Source organism: Paralichthys olivaceus, chromosome 1 (assembly GCF_024713975.1).
Source record: "Paralichthys olivaceus isolate ysfri-2021 chromosome 1, ASM2471397v2, whole genome shotgun sequence".
In the NCBI taxonomy this organism is placed as follows: domain Eukaryota; kingdom Metazoa; phylum Chordata; class Actinopteri; order Pleuronectiformes; family Paralichthyidae; genus Paralichthys; species Paralichthys olivaceus.
The window spans coordinates 16,889,461-16,907,636 of record NC_091093.1 but is presented as its reverse complement, the minus strand read 5'-3'; the positions used below and the strand labels follow the sequence as shown (position 1 = coordinate 16,907,636).

The window sequence follows — 18,176 nt, the reverse complement described above, 5'->3', positions numbered from 1 at the left end:
GTCACCATCTTTACATTCAGGCCGAACAACAGCTTCTCACCTCAGGTCGTCTCACCTTTAGAGACTAATTATTGAATATGAATGATTTAAAACGATGTAGACATCAGCAAAAGTTTGACATCCTCCTGCGAAGAATCCCATCAGGGATTGTTGTTATTATTTTTTATAAATTGTTGAACAACGACCACTGTTGAACATTTTTCTCGAGATACATATGTGATGCACTTCAACTACCTTTTGCAAAATAAGATATGTGTCTTTTAAACTGTTCACTAAAAGCTTTGAATGGATGTGCATGTCTCTAGAGCAGGAATGGACGTCCATGTACATCTGCAGGATTCTGTCCAAGGACTTGACCAACATATAATAACACATCAGAATAGTTGTCTGCTGTGGAAATCTAAAGATTCTCAATATGTTACTGTATAACTACTCTGAATAGAGCACGTACCTCCACCAAGGCCCAACAGTCCCCTTAAATTTAGCCAAGCGTCACCAAATTTCACACACTCATAGATATCAGTCCCCTAAATAAGCCTGACCTTTAAAATCAAGATCCATGAATTATTCCTGTAAGAAATCTATCTTGCAATGATAAAGCAAGCAAAGAGAATTCCTGATTGGAAAGAAACAAAAAAACGTTGGCAGAGGTAATTATACAGCATGACAACGTGCCTAATGACAAAAACATTACAATAGTATGATGATTTACATTCCACGGTCAAACATATGTGGAGGCATGAACATTACACCCATGTGATTGATTATTATGTTGCTTTAACAGCTTCCACAGCTCTTTGGAGACATGTCTCACATCCAGGTAACAATGCAAAAGAGAAAAAAAACAACCCCTGTTTACTGAGCTCATACAAATGTTTTCAGGAAGACTCACATTTGCCAAAGTAGCTCTCGTGCATGTATTGATTCGTGGCAGCAGTTACAGACACAGACAGATTATTCTGCAGTTAATGGTTGTTTTAAGCTGCAGATTAACAATGGGTGACCATTCCTCCTGTGTCAGTATACAGATGTGAACCAGGACTTACACTAATGCACGGAGTGTAAGCCATCTGGGGGGACGCAGCAGGGGATTTGGAGGCTGAGGGGACAGGGATGTAAGACAGGCGCTCAAGTGAGGAAAGTTTGGAATAGGCTGGATGGTTTACAGTCTTCCATGTTTCAACTGGGTTTGCATGTCATTTTAATTCTGTCTCTGTCACAACTCTGGTTTAGACTGTGGAACACATCACAGTGCTCTTAACTGACTGGGGGATTCTCCCATGGGCTGCTGCTCTTCTCACTGGGTGCTCTACATCTACGTTGGACTCCCAGGTGAGCTCGGTTGTTTTATTCTCACTGGGACGTCATCCATCTGCTGACATGAAAGAGAATCCTCCTGACACCTCTGATAAAAACCCATGGTCACGAATAAAAACAGGGTTTTTGGAGCAGAGAAGTGCCAGTGACAAGGCAGAGATGGTGTGTGTGTGTCCAGTGCACAATCACAATTACACTATATGTATTTTATCCGTTTTGTAAATAAATGTTCTAAATACTGAGAACCGGAAATGAGAATGCTCTAATCCAGTGTGGTGCTTTGTGATGCTGTCATTGGTCTGCTGCCTCCCAGCTCTCTGTGACTCTCGCCTTGTTCCCCTCCCCACTCTCACTCACACTCACAAACATCCTCATACTGTTTGCATTGCATCGGTCGCTTCCACTGTTAATCCAGCCGGGTTCCCGGCAATCTGATGAATTCCCAGCGGATGGCAGGATTTTAAAGCAGCAACTTTATTCTCTTTGAGTTCTCCGTCGGTGGGAGCTACACATCAGAGCCTCTGGTTCAGAGGTGGGACTCAACTCCTCTGGACTCTGCTGAGCCAAACCATGAGGTCCCATCCAGGCACCAAGACGATGCTGCTGCCCATCGCCCTCTGTCTCGGTAAGGAGGCTTTTTTTCTTCAGTTGCTTGAGGTCTGCTGTGATTCATTGATTCATTTTGAACACTGTAGTTTTCTTTGTTCTTTTCTCTCACTTTCTTTGCATCTTTTCAGGAAACTGGGTTTAGGTATAAACTCAGATATGCTGATCAGATGAGTTTAAGCAGGTTGGCAGAATGTGAGCGATAAAGGATGTTTCATTCAGCTTATTCTGAATCTGATGAGAGAAAAGGTTGATGCACTTACCTAAATGAAATGCTCACTGTCCCCTCTCGCTCTCTCGCGCTCGGTGTGTGTGCGTGCACTTACACATGCCGCTGCGTGTACCACAATGTGTATGTGAATTGTGCTCATTATATATGAGGTTGTTTTGTTGTATGACTCTGGACAAGAAAAAACAGCTCAATAATGAAACAATGCACTGACATTTTACAATCACAATAACCACCTGTAGAAATACTAAAACATCATGCCATTAGGATAAAAACAATAAAACAGCAATCATCATACAACACAGACTAATAGAAATAAGCAGATACAACAGGACTGAAACAATCAACTCACACTGCCATTAATTAATATGATTAGGAAACTCAACCCGGATGATAACTGAAAAATATGTTGTATATAACTATTGTAAAAAATAAATATATTAACACATTAAAATGTATTTTGGTGGTGAGTAAAACCTTGACATCAGTAACAGTACAGTTAAGTTTATTGATTAAGGTGAGTTTTGAGGCGGGGTCTTCTGCAGTCTGAAAGTTGTGGTTGTAAATGCCCGGGGCTCTACAATGTGTCCAAAAGTATGTGGACAAATCCCCTGTCCCCTTCAGCTACGGGGACTGATTTTCATGGTTTAAATGTGACTCATTGGTTCAAGTTCATGGAAATATTACTGCTGCAGCATAGGGTGATGCATTTGATATCGGTGTCCTGTCAACTTTGTGGCAACAGATGTGGATTCTGACACCTGACATCCAAACACCTTCAATGTGCTGAATCAAAAAACAAACTTAAGGCAAAAGTTGGACACAAATGAGCACACTGTTGATGTATCTTGAGTTTGTTTGATGGATCTAAACATTGCTCTGGTTATTTTATCAGCTTTCTCTGAAAACACTTCCCTGATTCAATGTCATGGTATAGACGGTCCATAAAGTAATAGTTTTCCCAGTTTGTGGTGGTAGAATGGGACCGGTCTGTACAGAGCTCTGACCTCCGACCTCATCCAACACTGTTGAGATGAACATGAACACACAACAGATCAATAACAGGGACAGTGGAAGCTGTCAGAGCAACAGATGAGGTGTTAATCAAACACATATCTTCAAGTGTCCACACATGAAATCCATATTTGATCCTGGAACTCTCACCCAAGGCTGCTGACAACTGGATTTTTCTTGAGATGTCTTGAAGGTCAATAACAGATCAGGCCAGGAATCAGTCTCTTTATAACTAACCATTATGCACAAATTTACTTTCACCAGAAGTCTTCTGGGCCAAATACATTTTTGAACATTCCAGTCAGACCTTGTGTCAAACCTGTTCAGAAACCTTTCGATGAAAACTCGGTTTAGGAAGGACGTGTTATGTGTAAGCTGATCAATGTACTCAGAAGGCTCACATGTGGTTTTGTGGTCCTTCTCTGAATTTGGCTTTGAGGACGTATAATCCCTCCAGATGAATGGAATACAACATATTTCTATATTTGTTTGATCTGTGTAAGCGCTGGACTGATCTCGTCTCTATAAACATGTTAACACTGTGCTGCACTTTGCAAGAACATACTGATTTTGTTTCTCTTATTCTCATTCTGAAAAGACACATACCGTGTTTTGCAATGTCCTAGTACAATTTCTGATCAACTCTCAAATATACTTGTCTCTTGTCTTTCCCTCTTCACCAGGTTTAGTCCCTGTGTGTTTCGGGGCGGCAATTCCAGTTTCATGTGGTTCCATCTACAAGAGTTTTGCTCAGTGTTTACTCGCACTCGGGGACAGTTTGGTGGAAACACAAAAAGACCAGAACACACAGGACATCGATGCAATCTGCAGGTGTGTGTCTCTGTAACCATCGTCACCATCCAGTCATGCTGTGTCTGTCCTGATACAACTTTCATTTCTCAAATCGTTTAACTTGCAATCCTTAAAGGTACGGAGGTCTTCAGGTAACGTGAACACACGAAGCGCCCTCTCTAGAGTCAGAGTTTGGTTTGTCTGCTCTGGGCTACTGTAGAAATATGGCAGTGCAACATGGTGAGCTCTGTGAAAGAGGACCCACTCAAATTTAAACATAACCTACTTTGTTGAGATAATCAAAGCCACTTACAGGATTCTACAAATAAAGTGGGACAAAAGGGTCAAAGAGAAAACTTTAAAGAGTAATTTAATACTATTTGATTTCACTGGCCTCTCTCAAGTCTGTTTCTGTTGGTCAGAGGTGTTCTCTGTTTAACCTGTAACCATAAACTACAATACTGTGACAAGGTTCCTGCATTAAAGCGGCGAGCTAAACCTCCAGACGTCAGGCAGAATAAGATTTCAAGGAGGATTTTTGGAGCGTTATTTACTCTTCAACCTCTGCACAGGTGTTAACCCTTTTATAGTCTCACCACTGTAAAACTGCAGTCTACTTCCAACTTACTTTCCTGGGGAAAGCTAAATGACGTCTCCTTCTGTCCTGTTTTCCTCAAAGGTCCTGGAATGCGTTCCACGTTTGTGCAAACTCAGCCCTGGCCGGCTGTCCCGGAGAGGCAGCAGCTGTCTGGGAGTCTCTAAGACAAGAGTCCAGGAAGACTGAGTTTTCTGGAAACCTCTACGACATGTGCGCTAGTCGCACGACCCTCCCACCCAACACTGTGCCTGCACCCCAGAGCCCCCCCACCTCCGACCAGACTAACCAGGAGACACTTAAAGGCCGAACATACAAACACAGCCCCACCCTCAGCACGCTGCTGTTCCCTGTATGTAGCACGCTACTTGTTCTGCTCAGGAGTTAGTTAGCAGCTCGGTCAGTGTGATGACAGCTGAGTGTCCTCCACCTGCCATCATCCAAACACACGAGGTTCACACACTGAAACCCTGAAATCAGGATTTTAGAATCAGGATCAAATGAAGAATTTGGTTTTGTGTTTCTTAAAGGGACAATGCACAATATTTGGACATTAACTGATCCGATTATTACTGGTATGAGTTGACATGCCTTGGCCTCAGAGAGGACACAAACACTGCTTTCATTCTGACATAAATTATCCTCACTATGGTTGAGTTTTTTATTTACATGGACGGCACATACCCAGTCAATATTAAATTATATTCACATCATTTACTATTACTTAGTAACAATATTTAAGGCTAGAGCAACAAATCCATGAAGAGAAGAAGTAATCTCATTACTACACTGCGTCACATCACTACATCACAGAGCGATTTTTATCCAAATGCCAGGTGTTCAGATGTGTTTGTAATCCAATCATGTGTGAGATGACTATTATAGGGGGTAAAGCAATGCTTTAGAGAGTATAACTCATCTCTGTCTATGTGACTGCTTTAACATCAGAAAATGAGATTTCTATGTAGATGGAGTCTTTGCAGTGTTTACATTTTGTTGCTAAGTTTGTATCACTGTTTAAAACTGTCATTTCATGTAACTCCTCAATTTAACTTAATTTAACTCCTCCTTTTCGAGCAGTTTTACTGTATATGTTGCTTTTTCTACTCTGAACTACTGGATGGAGTGAAGTTTTAACCTTGATAAATAATATATACATTGATGAATCCCCTGTGGGGCAATTAAAAAATTATTCACAGCAGAGAAAAACATCTCAGAACAACACATGGGTTAGGGTTTTGTACAAAATATAAAAATATAAAATAAATTCCAAGATTCAAGATTCAAAGTCTTCATTGCCATCATACTGAGGTGCAATGAAAGTGTAATGTCTATATTCATGTGTATAAATATATATAAATATAGGGTAAAAACAACAAAGGTAGTAGCATCAGCAAATAACTGTACACAGAAGGTATAGTAACTGTATTTATAGTGTTAAAGTTAAAAGTACAGTATCAGTAGTGGGAAGACAGATTTATTGTAATGTTATTTAAAGAAGACCTATTATGATTTATCTACATTTTTTGTTACAATGATTCATGTAACATCATCGTCAAACAACAAACAAAGAATGAGGTAAAGTATCGTATGTAATCCTGTGAGATTATTTACTGGTATCAGCATCAGACCTCTAAATCAATTCATTTGGCAGTTTGATGCATTTCCTCCACATAGAACTGTTAACAGGGATATAGAGATTCATTTTTCTGTACAGATTGTGACTAAGAGAATAATTTCACCTTCATGTCGCAACAAAAACGCTGGAAATGGGTGTAAGATTTACCAAACCGAACTTTCTTGCTGTTGTTGATGTATGTGCCCTCTGCTTTCATATTCTGGATTTCTGGAGTTTAAACACGGATGGATTTGAGGGGCTGTCATTCCCAATCAATTGTGTTCTATTACTTTTTTAGTCCTGTATGTTCAGACCAAAGGAAAAGTGAATTTTTTCATCCCAGTGTGGTTGCATACAAAGTCAATGCAAAGACGGGAATAGCCAAGTGTTGCAAACAGATGTGAATCTGGAATGAGCATAACAGGTCCCCTTTAATGTTGTACAATCTATCTTTGACACTGAGCGAGCTCTGTTATGTCATGGTCATATTTAATTCATCCATTTTCACATCACCGCTGTATTTACTGTTTGATTTTCTCTATCTGTCATTACATTATTCAAAATGTTTCCACGTATCTCTTTGTTTCACTCAGATTTTTATAGTCCAACAAAAATTAAATTGAAGTTATACTCACATAAACAATTCAGTTTTTTTCCCTTAAATTATAACTATCACTTTTCTTCAAGTTGTGCGTTTCTGTCTTGGTTTTGTGTGTGTGTGTGTGTGTGTGTGTGTGTGTGTGTGTGTGTGTGTGTCTAATCTTAATACTCTTAAGCTGTTTCATAACAGCAGAAGCATGAGGAGACTAATCTCATCCGTCTCTATTCGCCCAGAGTATCAGGTTGTACCTCGAAACCCTTGAAAGCAGTGTCAGCGCCCTCAGAGCGTGGAGGACATAAACTGAGTAGAAAGACGATGGTGATTGATTGTGCTACGTGACTTGACGTATGACCTGAATGTGAAGTAAGCAGGTGTGACCACTGCAGGTCAGAGGTGACGGTTTCATTACTGCAGTATTCTGAATTTAGGAAGTTAATGTAGCGGTCACTGAAACCTCAGCTGGACATTGTGCTTTATATTCATGTGTTACACGGATTAAATGTGAGGTCACCACCATGCAGCCTTTGTAATTGAAAATTTACAGATTTAATGGCTGATTTAATTTTAAAAAGTGCTGTTTCACACACTTCCTATCTTTAGGTTTGTACAGTTGATTCTATTGCAATTTGCACATGACCATTTCTCCATTTGACTCTTAAGCTGAAATCAGACTGCATGTCAGGAAGTCACGGGTTTTGTCTACTTTTTGCTGACGGACTACATGTGTACAATCCAGATTATATCCCTGATCTGGCCATTACTGCACAAAAGATGGCAGGTCACCACAGACACAGAAGGGAGGGAGTGAAATCTGTTGCTGTGTGACTGAGCCTCAGTCAGAGCTTCCATGTTGATACTGACCACAATTGATTTCAATGTGATAATATAAAATCAGAAAAAATAAAATAAAAGTGCTACGGTGGTTTGAGTAGGAATCTGAAGGCAGTGTGCTTGTATATGAGCAATAATGTTTTGTCAATTAGAATTTAAAAAACTCAGTTATATTTTTAATGATAAGGTAATTAATGGGGTTTAAAAAAATATTTGTAAGCCCTATAAAGACAGAATCAAATGAAAATAAATTATGATTCAATCTAAATATCAGGCTCAATAATTATTTAAAGAAACGCATTTTATTTTGTCTGCCAAGAAACAATGTAAATGTATTTAGGGTATTTATCTATTTATCTATATATGTATTTTTGTATCTACAAGTGTATTACATATAAATATATTAAATGTACTATTCAAACAGTACATTTAATTAAAAACTGCCCACTGTTGCTTTCTGTATATTTTCTTTTTGACAGTCCATTGTTTCTACATCCTTTTGTTGTGTAATTCTCATCATGATCGTCATCTTGTGGTCACTCTCAAGTTTTACAAACGTAGCGTTATTAAAAAACAAAAAGATCTTAACTTTTTAAAAGGTGGAATCCTGAGATGTTGGTGGAAATCGTTCGAGCCTGGAGGATCAGCCATTAAGTCTCTGAACTGTCCCTAGAACACATCAGCTCCCGTTAATCTCTTTGTCCTGCATTTCACTTACAGAAATCTGCAACATCACCATGACATCTTAAAGTGCTCCAAAGCCCACACATTGTGCATCCAGCTGTTGAAATGTTTAAGATACAGCAAAAGTCTTTTTTATTCTCCTTAATAAAGAGATCTCGTGCTCTCTTAAAGTGAGTGAGTGAGATGGAGAGCAACAATCATAGGATTTCAGTGCTCTCTGCACTGTAACAGATGGTGAGTAACATAAAACATGGCTGGGATTATGAATTCCATGTGTAGTAGTAGATTGTAACAGACAATACATAGAACCAGGACTCTATTTTTTCACCAGAAAATAAAAAGGCTACAATCCTATAAGCTGAGCAGAACACTTGTTATGTATTACTCTGTAAATACATGTATTAAGTATGAAATATGTTCGAAATAAATAAAAAAATAAGCACTGACCTAATCCAACATGGTGACTGTCAGCAGTAAGTAGAATAACCTTTGATCAAAAGTGTGTTTTATTTTGGAGTTTCGACTTATCTGAGGACAGAGTGTCTTTACTAAACCATATTTAGGCCCATATACCACATTCACACAGCGAACATTTATCTCTAACATCACACTCAGGGTGGGAAACTGAAATGCTTTTATGAACAGAATAATGTTATATATAAAAATATATATTACCTATATTTAATTTCACAGGTCCCAAACTGTTCAGCAACTAAAAAGATGATGGAGAGTTGAAAACTGTTTCAAGGGACATATTTGATTAATATTAGAGAACAGCTAACTTTGGTATTCAACCACTTCCTTTCAGTGAGAGGTGTTTTTACATTGAAATATCAATGCACACTTTAGACACATTCATTTTAATAGAATGTAGTGGATGTAAACAAGCTTGCAATGTAACGTTCACTGTCATCAAGTCTTTTCACCTGAGCTCAGAAATATTCTGGTCAAATACTTTTGCATTAAACTGAGAATTTAGCATTTGATCACAAGCTTGATTCCAATGCATTTTACCTCGAGGCTTAAATAATTCTGTCTCACAGATGCATTGGTATTTCAGGATTAAAACGTCTTTCCCATTGTATCAGTTTAAAGGTATTAAACAGTGATGTTAGCAGAAAGTGGTTGAATGCTAATGTTTGTCATCAAATATGTCATTTAACCTTGAAACATGGTTCCTCCAGAGTTGATATTTATCCATTGTGTTTTCAGTTGCTAATCAGTTGGGGACCTGTGCAAATGAAAACAGTTCCTCGTGTTTATATGACCCACGAAGGGTAATTTTCAATCATGCGTCGTAACATTCAACATTAAAGCTTTAACCACATGACAATTCAGCAAAGAAATGTTTGTTTTATCGAGATGAGAGGAAGATGCAGAGGCCCCTTGAGATCCCTATCAGGTAAATCCAGGTTGCTGAGTTATGCTTTTAGATTGTTTACTTATACAGAGAAGTGCCACTTATAGAATGTTATCCATGATATATATAGTATAATGTGTGTTGTTTTAGGTTCAGCAGTTTCTTCAGTGCTGTAGATCAGAGACAGACATGAAGGGGGAGAGGGAAAGCAGACACAAGCAAACATACTCACTTTAGTGTCACATTTCTCACCTTAGAGCGAAATGCTTAATAGTGAAAAAGTCCAATTTGACCACGTGAGTCGTGGGTGCAGGTCTATATATTTGCAGGGTTCACCACTCACCAGGTTTACTTGACAGGGAGCAGAATGAACCAAACACCTGGACGACTGTAGAGAAGTTATTTGATCACAAAATCTAGCTGTCGAAGTTTCTACTCTTGGTGTTGTGAGTGTCGGAGTTGCTTCAGGATCATGGAGGAACTGGCCAGGGAGAGCATCAGCCTGCTGGCCCGGTCTGCGTCTCATGCGGATCCTCCTCGGCTCGGCTCGTTCGGTGCCGTGTTCATCATGCTGAAGTCTGCGCTGGGAGCCGGCCTGCTCAACTTCCCCTGGGCTTTCCAGAAGGCAGGGGGAGTGAACACTGCCATCACTGTGGAGGTGGTGAGTACAGGATCAGACACCTGCTCCAACAACACATTTCTGTTTGTACTGTATTGTTTAGGGTCAGTTTGGGCCTGCATGAATACATTCTCTACATTTTCAAGGAGCAATTAGGAATTTTGGTTCTACTTCATTGACTTTACCTGGAGGATTTTGTGTGGTTAGTTTTTGTGTTGGCACATAATAGACTCAGGACCCCTGTGTCTCTCCTTGGTGTGAAAGAGGCTCATCTTTTTCACAGCTATGCTCTAATGAAGCTTCCAGTTTAGGTGAGGACCTGAACTTTCACTGCACTGTTTCCACTGACTGACACAAAAATGTGTGTGTGACTGGATGAAAAACCACATGGGCTTCCAGAAAGGGGCCCACGGGCACGAGAGGTCCAGGGGCCCCCAAACAGGAGCCCGTATGTCTGAAGTGAGGGTTGGTCAGTGTTCAATGTGTCAGTCATTTGTTTTACTTCCAATCCCCTTCCTTCACACAGAAAATCTGCTGATACCAATATGAGCAAATATTGATTAGTCATTTTTTTGTGTTGACCGCTGTTGAAAAACAGCCGGCTGGCTATCACTGGCACATTTTGTTAATAATGAGAATGTGTATGACAACATAATATTAATAACAGCATAGCTAGAAAGCAGAAACAGAATGTTTCTGTTCTGTTTCCACAATACTGTGTAATGAGTAAAGTGTCAAGAGCTGAAACAGTTCATTGATTTATCAATTTGTTGACTGGCAAAAATCGAATGCACTGCTATTTTGATAATGAGTTTTATTGTTTAAGTTTTAAAATTATTTTTTGGTGAAGATGATACAAATGAACCTTTTTTCTTTAGGTTGCTGTTTGTTTTCAAATGGGGATTTCCCCCTGTATTTAATTACATTTGATTATATGTTAATACATTTTTTTTGCTGTGGATTGTATATTTCTGGTCATGAGGTACAGAAGGATGAAGCCAGTTGTCTTCGACCTGTGGGCAGTTTAAGTCCAGTTTCCTCCCCTTGTGTCTCGGCAGGTATCTCTGGTTTTCCTCATCAGTGGCCTGGTGATCCTCGGCTATGCATCGTCCATCAGCAGACAGAAAACCTATCAGGATGTGGTGAGCGAGGTGTGCGGACGAGCCGTGGGGCAGCTCTGTGAGGTCTGTTTCTGCTTCAACCTCTTCATGATATGTGTCGCCTTCCTGGTGGTGGTGCAGGACCAGCTGGAGAAATGTAAGACCCACAAGTATCATGTCATTCTGTTATAACCTATAACAGACCATGTTGTCCATGTTATAGTTGATATGCTTCTTTTTCTTACCTTCGTCTGGTTGCAAAAAGTTTCATTATTATTATTTTTTATTATATTAAGTGTTTGGCCACGGCTTCTCTGTTGCTGTTGTGTCCATACACATCTGTCTTATGCTTTAACATGCAATTATCAAAATGGATCAGTTTCTTCATCAGTAATTCAGGCCCAGGTGTCGGATTCAAACCACATTTTGTGTCAAGATCAACAATTAATTAAACCCCATTCACATCAGTGTCAGTAATAATGTGCCCCCTCCTATAGGCAGATCAGTATCAACACTTGGGGTCCAGCCAATAAAAAGGACCTGGGTATGATGCTGTAGATCCAAACTGACTGAGGTTATGTCTTCTCTCTATGGAACAGTGTTCCTGTTTCACCACATTTTAAGTCCCAACACACCAAAATGAGAGTTTTTTAAAAAATGTTTGTAAATTGCATCGAGACAAGGGCAACTTAGCAACAGTTACATCTCAGAGTCCATCCTGAATTCCTACCTCACAGTTGTGCGAGTCCTGTCTATGGTTAGAATTAGACAATGAAAGTGTTTTGTTCCGGTTATGGAAAGATTGTGGTTTTGGTTATATGTAAAGAAATTTGTGTCTGAAATTTACTTTTTTCTGAATTAAACCAAACCAAAATGTTTTTCTTATGTTAACTAACTGCTATGCAAAACAATTAATTGTGCTGTTGTCACTAAAAATACATATTGTTCTGCAGATCAATCAGATTGATGAAAAACAATATTTTACTGATTTGTTCAGTATCAACATATTTGCACCATTTTCTATATAACTTACTTGTTGAGGGAATTTTGCTGAAAAACCCTTTTATACAGAATCTATTTAATATATATTTAATAGATTTATTAACTTTTAAAATATCTGAACATTAAACATAAAATCAGCATAAACGTAAAACATAGATTATTTGTTTTCATATTATCAAAGTACTACGAGTTTATTCATTTCCCATATCAAAAAAATTAATCTCTCTGACAATTCATCTGCACTTTAATTTTTATTCCAGTCAGTATTTGGGTAAACATGTGACTGGGCGCAGAGATGCGACTGTTTTTCATTTTTCATTTATCCATGTGAAACCCTTAAAATCCCATTAATGGTTTTGCTCTGTTCCAGCTTCAAACAGAGCATTTGATTGGATTTTCAAACACACACACACACACACACACACACACACACACACACACACACACACACACACACACAAACAAACATAAAAAACATTTGATCAGTGGCTGCAGAGCAGGATCGTGAAGGTGCTCTGGTGTTCAGAGACGAGACTGGAGGTCAGGAAAAGAAAACTGTTTCCAAGGGATTCAGCTGCAGGCCAGGCTGGGACATTGGACATCTGTGGAGGGTTGAATCAACTTCAGTGGCATCTGATGGCTGAGGGTCAGGGCAGGGTGCAGGACAGGCCGACTGTGTAAGTGCAGAGCAGGAGGTGAACAGCTGGAGGTCCCACAGGGAAAATGGCCAGGCCTTTCCCTTTGAAAGCTATATGTCAGGGTGGCTCCTTGAACGGTTCATTGAAGACTCGAGGGATTTACTGACACATAAACAAGAATATTCTGCTTTAATTATTCTATATGTTCATTCACCAACATCAAAGCATTTATCTAACAATTGAAAAACATGAACCACACATTTCAGCAGGATGCAAAATGTAAATGAATCCTTTGTAAATATAGACGACCATGTATCTGGGGAGTCTTGTTGTTGATGTTGTCCTGTATGCTGATTCCTTAATGATCCTCTAATTATTCTTCTAATTCTGCTTTTCTCTCTCAGTGTGTATTTCTTTATATGAAACTGTGACTGGTGCCACTGAGGCAGAGATGCCATATTACTGGTACACAGACCAGAGGTTTGCCCTCTTCATCATGTGCCTCATCATCATCCTCCCCTTGTCCATCCCAAAAGAAATCGGGATCCAGAAATACACAAGGTACAAAACACTGACCTGTACCTCTAGTGAGAATGACATCCAGTTGACTGTGAGTTGTTTTCGTCACTTCTCCTGTCTCCTCCTGTCAGTGTGCTGGGGACGCTGGCTGCCACGTATCTGTGTGTGGCAGTGATCGTCAAATATTACCTGGCGGACACCCACGCGGTCATAATAACTCCAGAGCACAGCCAAGGGTCAGTCACACAGTTGGATGCATGTGTGTATTTGACATCAGTTCCTCTTTGCATCAGTAACTGTGTGTGTGTGTGTGTCCTGTGTTTTTCAGTGTGGGTTCATGGGCCTCGATGTTCAGTGTTGTACCAACCATCTGTTTTGGCTTCCAGGTGAGATCATATAGGTCAAATATACAACATAGCCAATGTTTCACTGATCCATCCATCTATTAGCTATTATCACTTACAAAAAAAAGATACTTGACAGAAATTAGTCATCAATTAAGAACCCCAGGTATTTGAAAGTTTACACCAATCAAGTCTGTTGACCATTTCTCGTAACATTTTTTTAGACAGTTTTGTTTTTTCAGCATTAACAACAAGTTGAAGATGAAAGTCACAGTTCAACTCACTCATATCAAATGCATCCTTGAGTTTGTCTGACATCCTCATCAAAGTGTGTGTGCACATCTGTGTGTTTGTGTGTGTCTTTGCAGTGCCATGAAGCCTGTATAGCGATCTACAGTAGCATGGAGAACCAGAAGCTCTCTCACTGGGTGGTCATCTCTGTGGTCTCCATGTTCTTCTGTTTGCTCATCTACACTCTTACCGGTGAGTCCACATTGACACTGACGTGTTTTCTTCACTTCTGTGTTCTCACCTGAACATTGCTGATCACATCCCCTCTCTCCATCTCCAGGTGTGTACGGCTTCATGACGTTCGGACGAGCTGTGGCCTCAGATATCTTGATGTCATATCCAGGAAATGACGTGGTCATGATCATTTCCAGATTACTTTTTGGGATTTCGATTATCACCATCTATCCTATCATTCTTCTCCTGGGGAGGTGGGTGACACCAGTTGTCGAGTTGTTTTGTGCAGTCACTGTGTCTTTGTAACAGTGTATGTCTCTGTTGTGTGTGTGGAACAGATCTGTCATCCTGAACCTGATGCTGCGAGTTCAGAGGCGCCGGATGGGAATCGTCACTCCCTCGTTTGAGACTCGCTGCAGAGTGGTCCTCACTGTGATCTGGATCGCCGTCACTCTCCTCATCGCCATGTTCGTCCCTGACATGGGCGAGGTCATCAGTGTCATCGGAGGAATCAGTGCCTTCTTCATCTTTATCTTTCCTGGTATGAAAACAACATTCACTTTTAAATATGTGTGTGTTTGTAATCACATAATCACATCTGAATGGACATGGTGTGTATTCAAGCTAGCAACATAGATTTGCCGTGTCTTATTATCAACTTGTCAATTGTCAGTGGAGCATTGGATTAGAACTGAGTATTTTCATTATCTCCCAATTATTCCCTTGATGGTCAATTCATCATTTGCACTCCAACATGTCAAAAATAGATTATAATATTGCACTCCTTAATGTTTTATTTGTCTCGAGTTTCCAAACACGAAAACAGATTTAGTTTATTGCCATAGAAGAATAAAAACTGAAAATATTTTCTTCAAAAGGAGACAATGTTTTTTTTTAATCTATCATCCTGAATTGGATTAAATATAGTGCTTCACAAATAAAGTTTGATCGATGGTTTGATTAAATTAGATTTTGTGTGTATGTGTGTGTGTTGCAGGTCTTTGCTTAGTGTTCTTAATGCAAACAGAAACTGTGACTCCAAGAATCAGGTGAGTGTGAGTTTAACTGGCTGCAAATTTGCAGGAAATTATGATTTTTTCAGTTTATTTTTTTATTCTTATTTATTCTACAGGTCGATAATGTCTGAATTATTTCCGTAATTTCAATTTTTTTCCAGAAAGTTCTAACCTTCTTACCTTCTCTTGGTAACTTATTATGAGGAGAATACAGATTGTACAACTGGTCCACTCTCAATTAATTAATTAATATCAAATTAACTGCCAATGTAACCTAGACAGTCATTTAATCAGTTCACAGAAATTGAGTTTCAAATAATTAATGAAAATTAACTTTGGCCAAAATGGTGATTACCTTTCAAGGAAATTGTTTCCTGGTGATTATCACACATCAGAAAGTGTTTCGAAATTATGAACCTGTGAAATTAGATGAATCTGATTTCTTTTTGAATTAAAACTTAATTAATCTAATAGAAAAAGCAATAACCTAAATAACCTGAATCCTTTCAGATTCTGGATTACATTGTCAAAAAATTGAAAAATTAATTATTGATAATAATAGTAGAAGAGTGTTTTTGATGAATGAAAGTATGATTAGGAATCAAATTCATGTTATTTGTTTGTTATTGTTGTTGAAAGTCCTCTGTATGGATATTTCTCTTCATCTCCATTTATTTTTCTTTAACTTTAGGGTAATTTTAACAGTGTGGGGAATCATAACTGTTGTGGTTGGAGCCTTCATCTTTGGACAGAGTACGACAATCGCCATCATGGAGCTTTGTAACAAACTCTGAATTGCACCTTCATTATCACCAACATCTGCAGCAGCAACAGCAATGTTGCATTTGAAAAGGTGACTTTGTTTGTACATGTGATTCTTAGAGAGTGCTGCAGGGATGAGTGTATTTCTAAAAGGCCCAATCTGTAAATCAGCCAGTGGGATTTATCTTTTGGCTTTTGGATAAATGCAGCAAAGCTCTGTGACTACATTTTCTGATATTCACATTTTTGGTTCAACAAAATGATCTTAAAAAATGAAAACCACTTTTATGGTTTTTGAAGCTTAAATACAATCACCAGAAATAAAAACTGCTCGACTGTAACTGATGAATACCACTAAGCTTTCACTCACTTCAAACAAAAAGCTTTCCTCTTAGAAAGTAGTTTGGAAGATGTCAGTATAAAAACATCATGGCGGTAAAAGTGGACGAGTGAGCTTATTCTCGTTTAACCAGTGTTAGCTGCTGGATTCTTTAAAAGGATCCATATTTACATTTTTTTGGTTTATATAGATCTCTGAGTTCGCATGAAAAAGCTTTAAAAAAATCAAAAGTGTTTTTGGTTGGTCAACAGTTACATCAAATCACATTCAAGACTATGAAATGTATTTAATTATTAGTGTCTATAGAAAAAAAACATATTTATGTCTGAATGTATACATTTTATTGCAGTATTTTATTTGCTTTACCAATAATATACCTGCAATATGTATTTCCTGTTTGAGTGTTCATTTGTACTTGCAGAGCACTGCCAGGTGGCAGTATTGCATCACATAGGAATTATTTATTTATCTATTCATGTATAGATTTATCCATTCATTCATTGTATGTGTGGAACTGCATGGCAGCAGAGATAGGAGAAATTCTATTATACTGTTTATTATTATCATAGCTGTTATGGTACCAGCAATCATTTTGAAACGACAATTCCTAAATGAACTATGACAGACTGTATACTTAATTAAAAAATAGATGGAAACATTGTCCTTGAACTTCACGAGATAAAACTAGAGATGTTTTTCCTGAACGTGCTTCTTATCTTATTTTTCCACTGGCCTGCTCTGGGTAAGAATCATATGAATGGTATACACAGCATCTGCAGCTTTCACTGAGCACTGAGTGATGGCCGATGTGTGTTGCATATCACTGTTTACTGACTTCAAGCTCACAGGAGTAATGGCACACTGCCTGCCAGCGTGCACATGCTTACATGTGTGTGTTAGCGTATGAGTGAGTAATGATTTACAGTAAATCCAGAAAATGTGCATCATATCAGTGCCTGGAGGGGGTCTGCTCAAAAGCAGCATATCAACCCCGCGAACTTCACAGAAATGCATTCAGTACTTATCTGCGTGAACACACACACACACACACACACACAGTCAATCAGAACTTTGTTCGAAAATAGACCCTCTAGAAACACACAGCGGCTTCTTATCAACGCTTCAGTTATGTAATAGGTTTTTTTCATCTTGTGCAGCATTAACGTCCTTAGGGGAAATCCTCAAACTGTGATACTCTACTTGTGTTCAGCCTGTGGGATTATATCTCAACCTGCTGGCCAAATGATTAAATCCACTAAATGCAGGGGGAAGAAAAATCTCTGAAAACCATGCAAAGCACAAACTCCTTCCCCAATCCTGCAGCTGCCCTCACTGTAAACTGGCCCACAGGTTTGCAAACTCAGCGGTTCTGGAAACACAGCTAGCATCAAGAGATTAGCACTTTGGCTCTATGAGGATTTAACACACTTTAATCATTTCTGCCGCAAAAAAACAGAAGATTGGTTCAGACATGTGTTCACAAAGCCATTGTATTGGTATTGAGAAGTTAACTAGCATTTGCTAATTGTGTAGCCTTAGTAAAAAGCTAAGACCTTAAACGGTAGCCAAGATAAAGACGAGTGCAGCTTTGGCCCCAGTCTCTGTCACTCTGTCTGAGTGAGTAAGAAAGCTAACCAGGACTGACGCAAACCCGAGCGGGATTCTGGGTTCTTTTTTGTGACCAGACCGGACCCAAGATGTTTTCCTCAATTACAGACATGCAC

General features: G+C 39.1%; 2 protein-coding genes across 2 annotated transcripts; both read left to right on the top strand.

Moving 5' to 3' along the window:
* Positions 1-1,745: 1,745 nt before the first annotated feature.
* nrn1lb (neuritin 1-like b) lies at positions 1,746-5,089 on the top strand. The gene is made up of 3 exons (XM_020098734.2): positions 1,746-1,942; positions 3,850-3,997; positions 4,638-5,089. Exons 1-3 carry the CDS (start codon positions 1,888-1,890, stop codon positions 4,939-4,941), a joined length of 507 nt encoding a protein of 168 aa, XP_019954293.1. The 5' UTR covers positions 1,746-1,887; the 3' UTR covers positions 4,942-5,089.
* Positions 5,090-10,008: 4,919 nt separating this feature from the next.
* On the top strand, positions 10,009-17,152 carry slc38a8b (solute carrier family 38 member 8b). The gene is made up of 10 exons (XM_020098705.2): positions 10,009-10,308; positions 11,325-11,523; positions 13,411-13,567; positions 13,657-13,761; positions 13,854-13,911; positions 14,238-14,352; positions 14,441-14,588; positions 14,673-14,875; positions 15,332-15,383; positions 16,042-17,152. The coding sequence occupies exons 1-10, from the start codon at positions 10,120-10,122 to the stop codon at positions 16,142-16,144; spliced, it is 1,329 nt and encodes a 442-aa protein (XP_019954264.1). The 5' UTR covers positions 10,009-10,119; the 3' UTR covers positions 16,145-17,152.
* Positions 17,153-18,176: the final 1,024 nt, after the last annotated feature.